Here is an 18,530-nt window from a genome sequence, read left to right on the forward strand (position 1 = left end):
GATATTTCCACGCACTTAAAACATACAAAATACAACATTTTCACAAAGTTTTACTTCTGGGATATGCGACGTCTTCTTAGGATTACTTTTTAAAATTACTGTCATACTATACAGATTGTCCCAAAACTAACCAAAAGTGTTTCTAACTCTTTTTCGCAAAATACGCCAAATTATGGATTTTGATGTCAAGTGTGTTCTAATAATTTTTTTCTAATAATTTCTAATAATTTATGAAGGCTGTTATTTTTTGTAATGCAAATTTCCCGTATTATTAAATAAGGTCCTTTGAGCATTACAATAACGATGTGTGCGGCAATTTTTAAAAGAAGCGGCAGATATCACGACTTTACTTATGGGGATACAAATAAGGAATTGTTTACAATACCTTTCCAACCACGCCAGATAATATGAAAATGCGTGTTAGAGACGATTTTAACAATATAATCTCGGAAATGTTGTCCAAGGATAGAGAATATTCGCCATAAAGCGTCAAAGAAAATGGTCAATGCAGTCATTAAATATCTAAATACACAGACCATGCACTAAACAAACTTATTAGTTAACCAGGATAAATTCCATTTTAATTAAAATGTAATATAAGTAATAGAAAAGTAAATTTAAAAAAATCTATTTAAACTAATCAAGTTATAGCCACTTAATATTGTTATTAGATTAGAATGAACGTTTAGCCACCCTGTGTATGATGTGTCCTGTGATTTTGTGTTCTTTTAAGAAATGTAATTTTGATACTTTTAACACTTTGGGGCAACCTGTATAACATAGAACAGTTACCATAATAGGACTTACAATAAATAAATACTTTTCTAATAAATTTCGCATGTATTGTCACGAAATTATCTAAAGCAGGCGAAAGAAACACAACTTTCTTAATATGTGGTGTTCTATATTTTCAGTGGTTTAAATTTCCAAACTACGTAATCTACTTCTTGTTCTCCACTCAGTCTAGTCTAGCCTTTTATTAGATGTGCGAGATTATTTAGCATTAATACTTGAAAAAAATGCAAAATGCAAATCTGAGTAACAATGATTTAAAAATATAAGTACTTAAAAATGAATAAATATTTTTCAATTGATTTGAAGTGGCAGTTTTTTGTATGCTTTTCGTTTGTTGGTTTTTGCATAATATCCATTGTTGAATTACTTAAAGATAAAACGACACAGTCATTGAACACGGCATATTAGGTACTGCTCGGCGCAATCAGATTTTCAATATTTTTGACTCACCTGTCGCGTGACACCACATATGAACAATTTTTATGACCTTACACAACAATTTTAAAATTAGCAAACCAAATGCTAAGCGGTGCAAAAAACAAATTAACAAATGCAAGAAAGTGAAAGAATTAATATAAATATAATTAAAACGAAAAATACCAGACACGCGAATGTTTACACATTTTTAAAACCATTGTTCGTTTAATCGCATTTCGTATACAATTACAATAATATGTTTGCGCAAAATTGCAAATCAACTGTCGCCGTTTTGATGCTGATTTTAATCTGGATTCGATTTTGTTCCAGGTGAAACCCCATTCAAATTAATAGGTTACGTACCCCCTGGCCTACCCAAAGTCAGAGTACCCCCTTTCGGTGTAACGCAAGTGGTTAACGCGACTGAGGTTTCCGTGTCGTTTATTGACATGGCCACTGAACTGGGAACGGGAGTCTTCGTCTTAGCTTTGATTGGACTCTTGGAAACCATCTCGATATGCAAGGCTTTCTGTAAGTTCAACACGTTTGATGAAAACTTTCTCTGATTTTCTATACTCTGATCAACACAGTGTGTCCATATTATTTATTTGAGATATTGAGTGAAACAGAAAATTTGGCTATTTTAGTTGTATGAGTATGTAGTAGTAGTAGCTTAAACAGGTTTTTTGTAGACAATATAATTTTTAAGATACCATCCAAAGTTATATACATTTTTTAATAGAACAGTAGATATTTTTTACTTAATAACGCCTTTTATACGCTTTTCGAGAATATATAATTGTTTGAAAATTTTTTTTTAATGTCACAAATTTTGACCATTTTAGAAAATATACTTCTATCCTCATCTCACCCCTCACTCCTCTTAACATATTTAAAATTGTTATAATTGTTTTCAGGAAAATACAAATTACATAATTTATATATATATATATATATATATATATATATATATATATATATATATATATATATATATATATATATATATATATATATATATATATATATATATATATATATATATATATATATATATATTTTCACGTATTGATTCACGGATGGCACTATATTCCGGGATATCATCCGTTCGCTTGTTGAACTTCGAAGTGTTTTCGGAGCGCGAGCATTGAAGATGCCAAGTGAGATTTTGGCGAAACGTCTGCAGGATTCCAGTCGGAGTTCAACAAGCGAACGGATGATATCCCGGAATATAGTGTCATCATATATATATATATATATATATATATATATATATATATATATATATATATATATATATATATATATATATATATATATATATATATATATATATATATATATATATATATATATATATATATATATATATATATATATATATATATATATATATATATATGTATTTCAAACGTACTAAAAAAATATGAGTACTCCACTGAATTCTGGTTGCTACTGTTTGCGTGGTATAATATTTTGGACACCCCTAACCAAAACTACACCAATTTTGGTAGTGCCTATAGAGACTTCAACATTGATTTTAAGAAAATCCACTTTGTTCCTGCTCCCCAAAAATACTAAAATGAGTTTCAAGGTGTGTTGTTTAGAAAGATCACTTAGTATTTGTAAGCATTGATTAATAAACCTTGTGGATTCCCAGATTTAATATATACCTAATCAGATAAATTATTACTACACTGTTTAGATTTGACATCTGACGTCTAAGTAGCAACTTATAAACAGGGAAACCATAATATTTAAATTTATATACCAAATGTTTTTCAGTACTCTAACAAACTAAGGATGGTGTTCATCTTCTTATCAAACGCACGCCAAAATGTCGTCAGTCACAGTTTTCGGGATATAGCCCATAAGTATTGCTTAAATAAATTTTGGTCATAAAAATTTCACCTTTCTTTCTTTTTAAAATGATACAATGCGCTTCTGGTGTAAAGTAACCCTTAAAAACGCAACATTATAAGAAAAACATAAGTTGAGCGTATTAAGGAATTTCACAAGCAAAATTAAATAAATTAAAAAGTTAATAAACATTTTTTATTCTGAACTTGATAACCTTATTAACCTTGATAAACTGATAATAATCAATAAATTCTACATGACTAAATAAACTGTTAAACACCGAACACACAATTGGCACTCAGTGAGAATTCTTAGAGCATTCATCAATATTACCGGTCTTTTTTACAAAGATCTAAATACCTGAATGCATTTTGTATCTAATGCACAATATTGGCTACTGTGTTTTTTAAATGACACCAAACGAAAAAATCTAATATTGAGAGGTCTGGCAACCTAGCAGCCCACCTTATTGATCAATTTTCACCAATTTTTCCTCATTGTTCTTACATGAATTCGCCTGATTGGCCTCAATACTTGCTAATACAACAATCTCATTGTCCTCGTCACTTTCTTCATTATACGTTTTAAAAGTATTTATCTTCTATTTATGATTCTATTCTATTCATATCTAACTTGCGTTTTTCATATAATATTAGGTTTTTAAGGGTTAATTTACATCAGAAATGCATAGATCATGTTAAATAGAAAAAAAGGAGCAATTTTATCAAGTTCAGTGTAAAAAATTTATATTTTGTTTAATTTAGCTTATAATTTTGCTCTTTTAGAGACTAGTTTTCTTTAGAATTGCTTAGTGTGATAGAACATTTTAAAGAGAAAAAAAGGTGAACTTTTTGCTACAAAAATATCATATTTGGCTATCTATCGAAAACGGTTTATTTATAAAATTTGCTGGCTGCTTCACGTAAAAATGTTTTTTGTGTAGTGGTTTTCATCATTTTTCGATCTTACTGGGTGTCTAAAATATGAAACCACCACAAAAAGTGCAAAATTTCTATTTCACCCTTGTATATCGGGACCGAAACAGGTTGGCACAAGACTCACAGAAGCCGCGAAATCCTGTGAATATATGTAATTTGGGTCACAGTGTACAGTTACATCAGTAAATTTGTGTCGTAACTGTAAAATAAAAACTGATAGTGTCGGAATAGAGTTACAGTCATAAAATAAAATAGAATTTTAACTGCAAACATTTAAATTTGAGCAAAAAGTTAGAGGCACTCTTGACAATGTCGACATTTTATACCCGCATTGATCGCTTCCATTCATTAAGTATTGCTTTTTTTTCTTTATCAAAATTGTTTTTGTTTTGTAAATTTTCCTTTTCTAAAGACATTGTCTTTTAAAAAAAGTTATTTTACCATAAAGAGAAATATAATCAATACTTTACCTTTGTGAAATCAGTGGTGTAGTTTGTAGCATAGCATTTTTTTTTAATCTTTTTTTTGTCGTAATATGATATAAGTTAGGTAGGTAATAATTCTTTCATGCATTATAGCTGATGGCAAACCTGTGGACGCTACTCAAGAACTGATAGCGATCGGATTATCCAACGTGGCGAATTCGTTCGTTCAAGCGTTCCCGGGGGCCGGGGCATTGGCGAGGAGTGCCGTAAACAATGCCAGTGGCGTGCGAACTCCCCTGGGCGGCCTCTACACCGGATTGATCGTTATATTATCTCTCCTGTTTTTCACACCATACTTTTACTACATTCCCAAGAGCGCTTTGGCTGCCATCATCATAGCGGCCGTTATTTTTATGGTGGAAGTGAAGGTCGTGAAGCCCATGTGGAGATCGAAAAGTGAGTGAAAATTTCAGTCATTGACAAATTTTTGCGTATCTTCAAATTTGCAATTACAATGATTACATTAATAGTTGTAAGCGTAACCTATAAATAAAAACAAATATTTTTGTTTTTGTCATGTACAGCGAGTCTCATCTTTTATGGTTTCACTGCGTATCTCCCTTATGAATAAAGCAAAAGTGTTGAGGTTTTCGTGATCGAAGGTTGTTTTCTTATGAAATATGGCGCAATAGCGATTTTGCCATTTTTTGTACTTGTCGCACGTCGCTTGTATCCCGGTTATGCGTTACCTTATAGAAGAGCTAAAAACTGAATAGTTTTCTTTACGTAGGATCCATGGGTGTGGTCAGTTTTTGTTCTCAAACCCAAAAATTTTGATATATAAACACACTATTACTTTTTATGGTTTACCCTGTGTTTAATACTTCTATTAGTTTTTATCAAAAACATTTAATACCAGAGTTATTTCAAATACTTTATCTTTTGTTTATAAGCAGGCCATGGAAAATACAGGTTTTTGTGTGCAATATTAAAGGCCCATTGATAACAAACTAACTAACCAATTTTTGCGAATTTACATGTTTTTGGTTTGCCATAGAAACTTCTAATTGCTCATAATTGTCATACATTTTGGGTTAACATAACATAACCAAAGGAGACAGAGGCAGAAATTCAAATAATTATTTTCGAAATGTCGTAACTGCTTGACAACTTAATTTTATTAGGAAAATGAACTTCTTTTTTCCAAGGGGTACTCACAAAAAAAGAAAAATTAAAGATATCTATATACTTTGTATTGTTTACATATTATTAAAGTTATTAAATATACAGGGCGTTCTATTTAAAAAAAAACACAAGTTTAGTTTGTATTTCAACATTTATTTCAGAAGAAAATCGACTACGATACTGGATGCTACCTAAAAAAGGATAACCAGAACAGTTTTCACCTTTGTGGGTAAAGCTTAACGACATGCAAAGGATCTAGAAATACAACTTTTTCAAAATTTCCCTGTATCTAAAAATCCTAGATAGCTATGACATTTTCTTTGCACCATCTTTAATTTCATGAAAAAAATAGCCTTGAGTCGTGGAAAAAGGCAACACGCTAGCTTTATTATTAATGGGGATAAGCCAAAAACTATCAAAATGTAAATACTGCTGCAATGGATAGCAAATATTTCTTTGAAGTAACCAAATTTGTTATGATTGAGTTCAAACGATGACAATCCAATTTCTTTCCATATTATTTTATATTTGCTACTAGAAAATTATCCCTATACTTAATTTTTTTTCAGAGAGCGATTTGCTACTGGGCCTTGTCACTTTTATCGCGTGCCTGGTTTTGCCTTTAGAAATTGGAATTTTGGTTGGGATAGGTCTAAACCTGCTTTTCATACTTTACCACGCCGCCAGACCAAAAATCTCAATCGACAAGCTCACCGTAAGTATCGTCAAGTAGTTAATTGTGATTAGCACCATCAGTTAGTACAATTAAATTGTTTTTTTGTTCTGTTATAACAAATGCCAATAACAAACATGTTATTTCAACTTAACTTCAACAAAGATTATTTACGATTTATGTTTATAGATTAACGAATTAAATTATTTGAGAATTTTGACATATGATTTATTTGACATTCAAGCTTTAGTTATTTTCTTAGTTTTATCTATTGCTTATTTTGTTCTAAAATAGATGTTAATTTAGAATTTCATTTAATGTGAACTATACGAAAGTATACCCATTTCTATATAGATAGCGGTATAATAATGGCATAAAAGGACAATGAGCCTTAGAACGTTTTAGCACTTAAAAATGGTAATTAAGTATACGTAACTTATAAGGAATTTCGTACCATAGTCTGCCTTGTTCTTGGTTAAAAAAAAAATCTCAAGCTCTCAGTCTAGTATAGCACAGGCGACTGTATGACTCAGTATAGGTACTCAATATGTACAGTGGTTTTTTTAGTGCAAGATTGGATGATTTGAAGGAAAAAGTTTGTATTAATGTAGGTCCACAGTCGCTTTCTTTTTGATACACAGACTGCAGAAAATATTTAAAAAAAAAACGGTTTTTGCTCATTGTTTTGTAGAGGCCACAATGCATGGAGATACTTTTTTTGATTTCAAATTATTATTCTACTTTCACTAGTGTTGTCGGTGTGACTATGAAAAATGGCGCGCCACTATTTGTTTCAAAAATAAATTAATTTTTCAATTATTTTTTTTAGTAAAACTGCTCTGTTCATTTTTATTGTCCAAAGGAGCATTTATGTGATTAAGGCTAGAAGCTTATAATTGTAAAAGAGTACCAGAAAGCGATTCTACCATCATCATGTTTCAATCCAAAAATCATCAATTATACAAAATCATATTTTTTTCATCAAGGTTGTACTCTTTCAAAAGGACCCAGTCGATTCTAAACTGACACAAAGTACAAATCTCCAAAAATATATGGAAGCATAACTAACAACTATCAATAAAAAATTGTTCCATGTGGGATTCGAACCCAGTAATATTATAATACGATTATTTCACATTAAATTTTATTGCCAGTTTTTCTATGCCTGTGCCATGCTTACCCGACGCTTCTGGGAAAGGAAAAGAATTGTTGTTTCTATACTTCGCGAGGCACTACCAAATTTCAACGAAATATCTATTCAAAGTAAATTCTAAAAAGAATCGCACCCTTAAGAATCGGCATCTTATTACGAAACACCGTGTAAGTTTCGACGAGGAAAATTAAGCATAAGGTGCCTTGGTATGAAAACTAATGTCCGTTTTAGCCTTAATTGCATTCTATTCAACATCCAACGAAAAGTATTCAATTAAGAATTTTGCTTCGAACCAATAACTAATGTAAATGGCACCAAAATTCCAACTTCATTCTTTTTCCAGACACACGAGGGTACCGAATACCTCATGCTGACTCCCGATCGATGCCTAATTTTCCCATCAACAGATTACGTAAGAAACCTGGTGACCAAGCATTCTATTCGTCAGGGAATCCCCGTAGTGATAGACTGTTCTCATATCTACGGTGCAGATTACACGGCAGCGAAAGTGGTGGAGACATTGACTACGGACTTTGCTGCTCGAAAACAACCGCTCTTTTTCTACAATCTGAAGCCATCGGTCAGCGCGGTATTTGAAGGGGTATCGCCCAAGGACTTCAAAGTGTTCTACAGTACGCAGCAAATCGAAGAGTTGCTGAAAACCGACTCTACGAACCCAGGTACGGATTCTAAAACGGCGGACATCGTATGATCTCTTGAAAAATATTAGTGCTGAGATCAGAGCCTCTATATATACATAGTTCCTAAAGCCACCGAGTGTATAGAAGATACCGTTCAACATTCTATCTCAAAAAATGTTTAGTGAAATTCGTCTATTGAGTTTGTTATAAGCGACGATGATCAAAGGAAAAAAAAAGATGTCTTGCCATCAAGTACCTAGCGATGATGACCTTAGTGTTTAGATTATTTTTTTATTTATTTATATAAGTTTTATGTACCTAATTGTATATTGTAAATATTTCTCTATAAAGTTTGTAACGTAATATGAACACTGTGATACTAATAAAACCCAAATTTTATCGTTTTTATTTCATTTCTTCATCGCCATCAGTTTCCCTATGCGATCGTATCGATCGTAAAGTTTCCTAGTGCTGAGGATAATTCTTCACATTGGCATAGCAAGTCTGAGGAATTGCTTGGCCTGTCTTTGTCCTGGCTCTCCACCATTGCCGGCATCCTCTTTCCATCCATTTTTTGACGGCCGATTTCGCAATGGGATTAGCCACCCATTGCAATGCATTGTCTTGTAATCACAGGGTTTTTTGGTAACCAGCAGAAATAGAACTTTGGAGGTTTCGTGAACATGTGCCAGTATTTCGAGATACAGGGTGAAATAGAAATTCAGTCAATACTATTGAGCAGCTACAAAATGCCAGAAATTTAGATCTCTACAAAAATTAACATTGTGTGCTTAGTAAGTTTATCAACATTATTAAGTTTACCAATTTTAGAGGGAAATATCGTTATTAATAACACAGGTCTACGAAATTAACTTTTTGACAGAGGTTTTCATTTTGGTAGGCTGATTTCGAAAATCCTATGCCTTTATTTATATCACGTAAGAATTTTTGTTAATATCAGAGGCAAAAAAACAATATTTTTAAAATAATTTATTTTTTCTTATCCCCTTCTGTAATAGTATATTATGCAACAAGTGCGGTAAACGGCATTTGACTCACGAGTTTATTTGACACGAGCGGAGCGAGTGTTTAATGGACGACTTCAAAATTTTACCGAACGTCTGCATACTATACTTTTTCTACGACCGTCAGTTTTTGGCTATATTTTCGCAAAACAACACAACATGCACTGACATGAACGTCAGAATTGACAAACGTCAAAATTTAGCAGATAAAAATTGCTGTTAAAAAGCGTGTATTTTAAAATGGCAATTTTTTTGATCGTAGACACCATGTAATTTTTTCGAGCATAATAAGCTTCATTATTCTGGTGCATGTTTTTTTTAAAGGTTGTGTTTTAAATATTGATACAATAAACGATACTTTATGCAAAAATGTTTTTACGACGCATATAATAACTAGAGGGTGAATAAAGAAAATCCACAATGCGAATACTAGAAACGAGAGAAATGAGGATATCTATTTGAAGCGCGGAATAATTATATTAATTCGTGTGTTTTCTAAAACCAATTTCTGTGCAATTCTTTTGCATTTAGAGCTATTGCTTCTTGAACATTTTTTTCCAAGATATTACCTGTGGGATATCTCATAAAGTTATTATTTGTACTTTAAACAGGTACCTTTCGTGATTTCGTCTTTATATATGTTAAATAAGTTTATGCACAAATTTGGGAAAAAATAGCTGGTAATTTTATCTTCCAAATTTTCTGCAATTTGGTAGTGGATACGTTGCAATATTTACATTAAAAAATACACACAGAAATACATGTAGAAATTGCATCGTCTCTACTGGGCTACTCAACTCGATTTAATGTCTAGGGTTGGCAACCATTACCGAAATCAGCTGATCGTCACAGTTTTATCTGTCACCACATAATTTGCACAATATTTTGATATAGGAATTTCACAATTTGTAACAACCATCGTTTCATTCTTTTTTCATTTCAATTAATAGTGCCGAATCTGTTAAGTATGTCGTGTCCGTGGGCGAAAATTGAAAAACCGGAAACGGTTAACTTATCGGAAATTATGTCCGAGGAAGTTGCTAGAGATCTTCAAGATAAAGAAAACAAAAAATACGCTCAGGTGCGCTCTGCTAGCGAACAATCCAATTCATTCGAAGTTCCTCTCGATATTCCTGAAGACGTCTTAGCAGCTGTATCTGAGAGCACCGAAGAAAGTGATGCTTTAATAGCGCACATGCTTCAAATGCAATTCGACAAAGAATATGACGATATGCTGACGAAAACTGAGAAGAAATACAACGGCGATTGTAAAATCTCTGTATCATTTGAAAATTTCCGAAGAGCACCGCGTAATTCAGGTAATTTTTTTTTCTACATTAACTTTATCAGTTATTTTCAAAATTTCTTAAGATTTCGAAAGTGAATCTGAGGAGGATGAAGTGGAGGACATTATGGAGAGAAAGGATTGGGATAGATTCGATATCTTGCAGAGGGAAGTGGCCTCTATACCACCATGCGGATACAAAGTCCAAGAGAATGGTATTCTCACAAAGCATGACTTGGTAAACAGCGGAAGAAAAAATGCCTGTAAACTCTTATCTTTTCCACCAGAGTTTCGTACTGGTGATGGTGAAGATTTTGATTTAAAATTGTCCAATAAAGTTTTTAACAGGTTTGCTCCCTTAAATATACTAATACAAGGGGGAAACCACTTAGGAAATACCAAGAAAATAGAGTAAAAAAATCTTTATTTAATTATTGTTCTTAATTTGAATTTCAATTTTATTGTCAACACAAAAGTCTTGTGTTGCATTGTGAACATAGAATATTTCAGCATTTCATTTCCTTTTATAACTTGTATAAATTTTAAATTTTAGTCATTTAGATATTTTAAAAATGATGTTTTTATTGTGTGTCAATTTCTTTATACAAAAAAATTACCCTAAAAATAGTCATAAAAGGGAATACAGGAAGTATTTAGAAAGTACAGTAATACAGGGAAATATTTGGGTAATATGAGGAAATATTTATTCAAATTTTGGAAGGTGATTTCCCCCTCTCAGTAATAAATCAGTGGAGTCTCAAGAGATCAGTTTTATCAAGATTTTTTTAGTTTAAAAATGCATTCACGAAATGAGCAATTTAGAAGTTACAAACACAAAGATAAAAAGGAAGACAGGGCAACAGCAGAATTCGGATTAGACAGTTTTACTAGATTATTGCTATATAAGATGATTAATAATCAGCAACTGTTGGAACGCATTAATGGGGTTATTAGTATTGGTATTAAAAAGGACTCGGGTTTGCAATATCATAACCTAATTAAAATAATCTCGTAGGTAAAGAAGCTGTTATTTTACATGCAGAAACTGACCAAGCGAATCCGGAAGCTCAATCCTTGCCCAAAGAGTGTGTTATAAAAGTGTATAAAACAACTTTATCAGAATTTAAAGATAGGGAAAAGTACATCAATGATGATTACCGTTTTAAGGATAGAATTGGTGAGTTCTCGGCTTTTTTTAATAAAAAAATCTTAATTAAAGGATTTCGAAGGAAAACAAAATGCTAGAAAGATGGTTCACCTTTGGGCTGAGAAAGAAATGGCCAATCTAACCAGGCTTCATAAAGCAGGAATAAGATGCCCAGATGTAATTAAGTTAAAGCAGCATATGCTCGTTATGTCATTTATTGGAGACAATAACCGGCCTGCGCCAAAACTGAAGGACGGTCCAAAAAAATTTGAAGATTTGGCAGCAGCATATGATGAGGTTAGTACGTCATTTGTGTATAAAGAAGAAACAATTCGGCACTTAATTTGCTCTAGGTGACAGAAGGAATGAAAACCATGTACCACCAAGCAAATTTAATTCATGCTGATTTATCTGAATACAACATTCTATGGCACGAAAAGGAATGTTATTTTATAGATGTCAGTCAGGCAGTGGAGCCAACCCACGAGAATGCATTCAGTTTTTTATTTAGGGATTGCTACAACATATCAAAGGTTAGCATAGTGAATATTGCAAATTTGAAAAGATCTGATTATTCAGTTTTGTGTAGTTTTTTTCAAAAAAAGGAGTTCCCAATTTACTTTCACCCGATGAACTGTTCAGAGATATTACCGGTGTGGAGTACAGTGATAAACTGGCGCTAGCATCTATACAAGAAGCTTTTAAGATGAAACCGCACCTCGTCGACAAACCTGGGTACGAACCCACCACCAGCTTCGACACTCTGTGGGATAAGGCACAATCTGGTGAACTACCGATTGTCGAGAAGGCCATTAAAGATGAACAGTTGGAACTGGTAGAACCTCCACAAGCATAATAAATTGTTTCACCATTATCTTTTTATGAGGATTATACTTATATGCATATGTTTGATGAATTTTTGATTACATTTTTATTTTTACTTTGTGTTTTTTCTATATATCAAAAGGGCAGTTTTCAGTTTTCTCCACCTAATAAAGAATTTAACGATGTGCGAAACTGAACCGGAGAAAGTTTGAACACGCGCACATTAAATTGAAATGTATTCGAATCCGATCCTTTAAATAGTTCAATATTTTTCACAATAAAACATTTACATTTATTACCTTAGTCATACTTGACCATAAAAATTGGAAATATTTTTTTCAACTATTAAAAAAAAGTATTTTACCGGGTTTTGTTCTTGCAAATTTGAACTACTTTCTGTTTCTGTTGAAATAATTGTATTAAAATATTTGAAACTCCGGAGAAATATTTAAAAAACTTAAAATGTTTGAAATAGCGCCCTCCAGCGGGAGCAGTATGTTTTTTAATAAGCAAGATTTCCTATTTGAAACGAGAATTTGGTCAAATAAGTTGATATAACTTATGTTATAGATATTTTAATTAGTTAGACATCTCTGTTTCCTACGCCATTATTTAATGCGATAAACCAAAAAGATGCAGAATTTTACAAGGATTCGAGTAGTTATTATTAGGTTAATAACACTATCCGGTAGTTTCCAACCCTACATTTAGGTTGGTAACACTAGTAAGCTATGAAGCTCGACTTTGTTTTCTGCCTTCACTAGTAGTCTGGGCTGAACCTCGCCAAAGAGTATGTAAAATGAATACTAATGTTTTTTAAATCGTTTTTTTAGTGAAGCAAGGTGAAATGTAGTAACCAGCAATAAATCTAATACAACTCATAATAAAATATTATTTCTACCCATGGATATCAAAATCTTTATAGACAAAGCGACGTCAAAGTACAATTAAGAAAATTTTGATAGACACATTTAGGAATTTAGGAATCAAACGTAAGGGAATAAATCTTCAAAAACACTGTTTTTAAATAATTTTGGGTTTCAATGCCGCTGCAGACTCACCGGTAGCATATGATATGCTTTAATAGCACGATACCTGGATCCCTTTCATAGTACATGTACATGTGCAAGTACACTATATTTCTTGTAAGGGTATTCATTCTTTGTGAATATCCACATCTGATTTAAAATAAATACTGGTGTTTTTTTTTTACAAAAGTTGGGATAAGAGATGAGAAATATAGTGATCGAAGTTTAAACACGCCTAAGAATTTTACATGTATGGAGCAATCCATTGACTTTCCATTTAAATTAACATGAAGATAACGAATATGATACAAGGCCAGCCTTTTCTATGTTCAATTTAAATTTTTTTTAATTACATCATTTTTTCATCTGTCCCGCAGCCTCGATGCACCTTACTGAAAACACTGACAAATGAACTAGGCCGCACAACAGAGCTTATCACGTCAGCATTCACTTGTTTGTTCAAATCATTCACATAAAGGAGAAGGAGATTACTTGTATCACCTGTTCAGATTGTGAGAACCCATCTTTTTGTAAATTATCGTTTTGAAAATAGCTGATTGAGTTGATTTGGATTTTCTAAACCCATACTGAGGATCCGATTCTTTTGTTCACTATGTTTGTACATTCTTTTAGCGCAAACCTTTACAACTCGTGTACAGGGTGAGTCAACAATAGAGTAAAAAATCATTATCTCATTGGTTTCAAAAGATATGAAAAAAGTTGTAAAGGTTTTTAAAATTCACAGTTTAAGATTATTTAAAGGTATACAGGGTTAACCTAAAACACATTTTTTTTAAACGGAACACTCCATTTTTAAATTTTCTTTTGAACTCGTTTTAAAATTCTTTTTTCTTTTTTGTTAATAATAAGCCGTACCTATACCTAACAGGATTTCCAATATTTTAATTTTCCTAAAAAAATTCTTTTCACATTTCACATTTACAAAAATTTGCAATATCACCATTCGATCTCGTATATTTAATATCATTATTCGAACATGACTAAAACATGATTAAAAGATACGTGCAACAGAATTTGAATTAGATGCTACAGGGTTTTTAAAATAAACGAATATATTTTGGGTTTTCTTAAATAGCATATATATTATTTTTTCTGAAAGATCTTACAAAAACATAAAACTTTTATTAAGTATGTCATGCATATTTTTATTATTTTGATATTTATTTTAAGTTTTTTAATATTCTTCTTCTTTCTGTCTAAGACTATTGCTCTAACATTTGTTGGTTATGAAAAAATAACAATGAAAATTTTTACTTGACAATCGAGTAAATACATTCATTAAATTTATTTTGATGTCGGTAAATTAAAAAAAAGTAAGTATGGACTTTCTTGAAGCGGAATTAATATATATATATATATATATATATATATATATATATATATATATATATATATATATATATATATATATATATATATATATATATATATATATATATATATATATATATATATATATATATATATATATATATATATGATTCATATACTGGGTGAGGCGAAAAAAAAATCGTTGTCGGCAGTAAGATGCAACGCAAAGCACCTTGATAGAAGCATACCAACTAGACTCTTTAGTGTTTAATGGAAATGGTTTGATGCTAGTCGTAGAAAAATTGATAAACCGGAATGAGGAAAAAAAATTGAAATTTTACTTCCAAGTTCCAGGTGAGCAGCCGTCAAGTAGATAGCCAATGTGATGCATCTTAATCTACCACTAATAACACCACTAGAAAACACATTTGGAACTTCTAAATTTAACTCAACGTCTTCAAGAAGTTGTTAATATTGAGAAGTTCGAGAGTTTTGGAATAATCATTACTCACAGGAATGGATCGGTAAAGGTGGATTCATTAGCTGGCCTCCTCGATCATATGACTTAACGCCTCTAATTTCTTTTTGTGGAGTTATGTTAACGATCATATTCATGTGAATCCCCCTACAAGATAGATAGGGAAAATAGGATTCGCGACGCATATCTATGGATATCCAAGGAAAAGGGCATATTTTTATAACAATTAAATTTAATATTTTAATAATATTTATTATATATTATAATTAATATTTTAATATATTCGTTTATTGTGAACACCCTGTACCATCTAATTCAAATCCCGTCGCCCATATCTTTTCATCTTCGAATGACGCTAATAACAAATATGAGTAATCCTACCTTCTAAAAAGACTGGCCCCATTGTAATTTGGTGTGAAACTTTTTTTAGAAAAATTAAAATATTATTATTGTTAAAAGTTGATGAATTTTAAAACTAATTCAAAACAAAATTTTAAAATAAGGTATTCTATTAAAAATAAATATATGTTTTATTCGTCACGTTCTTTTGAACCACCATTTGAACCACATACTTGAAAATCATTTTAAATTTTGCATCGTCAAAATCTTCACAACTTTGGCATTTACCATTTTCTCCTAACTCTTAAAACCAATGAGATAATGGACTTTATCATTGACTTCTCCTTACACTTATTCAGGGTGGATGTCAACAAGATTATATGGACCGACGTGATTGCCAACATCCAAAGAGGGCAGGCGTTGACCGAAAAAGAAGGACACGTACGACAAAAGAATAAAATAAAACGCATACAATATGATGCTTCTATCCACGATCCTGTAATAAAATCCCTAAAAGTGAAAATACAATTAACATACTCAACTGTCACGGATTAAAACTAAAACGGGAGAGGCTTTGTAACAAAATAGAAACCCTATAGAATATATACATAAAAGAACAGTCGAAAATGACTACCAGAAGGGACACCACCCGATATAACACTGACACAAATTCTCGTTGCTCGTGGCTTGCTTTATTAGCAAATCGACTTGCTTTTGGATGGTCAACGTTTCCTCGCCGTGAAAATCCGTACCCATCAGCTTGTCCCTGACGCGATTGATAATACGGACCGCGTTTTTGCTGACCGTTTCCGGCTGAGAACTGTCATGCGGAATTTCTGCAAAGAGCGATCTTTTGTACGTCAACATGCTCAACGATTCGATCGGATCGTATTCTTGCGACGTTCCGGTCAAAAACGAACCGATCTCCCCGGTGTTCGACTTATTCCTGTAGTTAATATCCATGAGCCGCCAGTTTAGCAACGGATCGTACACGAACGCTTCCAATACGGCCATCAGGCTGTCCTTGTTCCTGTGAAGGACGGACATGACCGACTCGCAAGTCCTCCGATAAGTGCCTTCTATTCCGGTGACCTCCATCGCGTTTATCAGCATCCTGGTTAGCCTGAACGGGATTTTCTCTGGGAATTTGTCCCTAGTCATGGCGACTTCGAAACAATCGCCGAAATCGATGTGAAGGATTTTGCCGCTGAGTCGGTCGAGCATCAGGTTCGACGGATGTCTATCGCCCAAACCCAAAATATACCCTACCATCGACATGACCGCCAACGACCTTATGTAATTCGTACGTCGATCGAACCAAACTTCCGACGACGGACTCTTGAGCCACAACAACTTCGCCAAGTCATCTCCGTGCGTATGTTCGAGCGCGTGCTCGAACACTTCCACTTTTTGCATCACGGTCAGGTGGTCGTAATCGGGAGCCATCCGCAACATTATTCTGTGTTCTATATTCAACAGGATCTTCTTTTTGTCTCGGTAATCTCGTATCAAGGTGTGCAGCGTGTCGCAATGGGGCACCCACCCTATTAAACCAGACTTGGTGCTTAGAGGGATCACCACGTAACGTTGTATGGTTAGGTTTCGTCTAAACGTATCTGGGTCCTTTAAAAGCAGCGTGTTGACCAAGCCGAAAAGTTGCATCACCCGCTCGTCTTGCCTAAGGTCTTCGTGACCTTTTAACAAGAACATGTAGTCCTTTCCGTTACTGCCGCGTATTACGAGTTTCCTCGGGCGCTGTTTTGAAGTTATGACCTACAAAACGAACAAAATTGGCATTGAAATACAAAATTGTTGCGCTAACAAACAATAAATGATAGTCATATTAGGCGTCTTCATGAATGTTACGCTAATAGTATTATATACGGGGTGCTTCACCTTAGGTACAAGGGAGTGGAGGGTGAAAGTTTCCGCCCTAACCAAGATTTTTTTATCTTTTTTTTGCTTTATTTATTTTATTTATTTTTCAGCATTATCTCCATCAACGTTGATACATTGCTCATAACGGCGTTCTAATTTTGTTATACCAGTTTTAAACGTAGATTCGTCAAACTCCTCAAAATACTAATTTACAGCTTCGATGACTTTTTCGTTGCTCTTAAATTTTTTACTGTTGTTTTTTGAGGTTACGAAACAGGTAATAGTCTCTGGGGGCTAAGTCTGGAGGTTAGAGAGATTGCGGCATCAATTCAAACTTCAATTCGTGGATTTTGGACATGGCACACGCAAGTGCGTTATCGTGATGACGCAAATTTTTGTTCTTCGCCAAATGAGGTAGTTTAATTTGCACCTCGTGCTTCAAACGTTGCAATATCTCTGGGTAGTATTGACCAGTGATAGTCTTACCCCTATGAATGTATATAATTTCTCTCGCATCCCAAAAAACAGTAGCCATAACCGTGTTCGCCGATAGAATTGTTTTAGCTTTCTTAGTGATGGTCCCAAGTCTCATCAACAGTTATGATGACAATTATAGACTACGCCTACAAAGCGCCAAATTGCCGATAAAAATGTTTTTGCGAATCAATTCTTGGTCGAGCGTTAGCAAACGCAGCATCCATCTTGCACACAGCTTTTCCACACGTTCAGCTGACATCTTCCAGGTCTCAGCTATCTCATGCCCTTTCAACCTGCGATCTTCCAACATTATTTGATGGATTTTCTCAAAAAGTAGATCTAGTGGCACCACCTCTTGGTCCGACCGAAAACTTTTCACCCCTCCCTCATATTTACACGAACGATACATTGAATTGTTGTTGGAAAATTTTATTAGTTCCATAAGCGGCGATGCGACGTTGCACTTTCGAAAAAGAATGGGATTTCAAAGAAAATTTAGTTTAAATGTTGTTAAAAAGTAATAAAGTAAGTATTTTAATTAACGTTGGATCATTGAATACTGCAGATGGGGCACCGGCTGAAGCGATGTTACAAGAAATATACGAATCATTTAATGACTACTAATTCCG

General features: G+C 33.1%; 3 protein-coding genes across 3 annotated transcripts in view; 2 read left to right on the forward strand and 1 right to left on the reverse strand.

Annotated features, from left to right (window-relative positions):
- Positions 1–8,491, forward strand: part of LOC132699151 (sodium-independent sulfate anion transporter-like) — a 56,303-nt gene extending 47,812 nt beyond the window's left edge. Inside the window, exons 7-10 of the mRNA XM_060665696.1 lie at positions 1,543–1,743; positions 4,589–4,891; positions 6,190–6,335; positions 7,790–8,491. Coding sequence (XP_060521679.1) covers positions 1,543–1,743; positions 4,589–4,891; positions 6,190–6,335; positions 7,790–8,158 — 1,019 coding nt within the window. The 3' untranslated portion in view covers positions 8,159–8,491. The remainder of the gene's footprint in view (positions 1–1,542; positions 1,744–4,588; positions 4,892–6,189; positions 6,336–7,789) is intronic.
- A 1,456-nt stretch (positions 8,492–9,947) lies between these two features.
- LOC132699197 (serine/threonine-protein kinase RIO3) lies at positions 9,948–12,484 on the forward strand. Its single transcript, XM_060665774.1, has 7 exons — positions 9,948–10,431; positions 10,484–10,745; positions 11,187–11,356; positions 11,413–11,574; positions 11,627–11,841; positions 11,898–12,077; positions 12,134–12,484. Exons 1-7 carry the CDS (start codon positions 10,080–10,082, stop codon positions 12,398–12,400), a joined length of 1,608 nt encoding a protein of 535 aa, XP_060521757.1. The 5' UTR covers positions 9,948–10,079; the 3' UTR covers positions 12,401–12,484.
- A 2,567-nt stretch (positions 12,485–15,051) lies between these two features.
- Positions 15,052–18,530, reverse strand: part of LOC132699138 (serine/threonine-protein kinase mTor) — a 34,481-nt gene continuing 31,002 nt past the window's right edge. Inside the window, exon 24 of the mRNA XM_060665664.1 lies at positions 15,052–17,319. Coding sequence (XP_060521647.1) covers positions 16,177–17,319 — 1,143 coding nt within the window. The 3' untranslated portion in view covers positions 15,052–16,176. The remainder of the gene's footprint in view (positions 17,320–18,530) is intronic.

This window comes from Cylas formicarius, unplaced genomic scaffold (genome assembly GCF_029955315.1).
Source record: "Cylas formicarius isolate icCylForm1 unplaced genomic scaffold, icCylForm1.1 PGA_scaffold_3__17_contigs__length_32017465, whole genome shotgun sequence".
Lineage (NCBI taxonomy): Eukaryota > Metazoa > Arthropoda > Insecta > Coleoptera > Brentidae > Cylas > Cylas formicarius.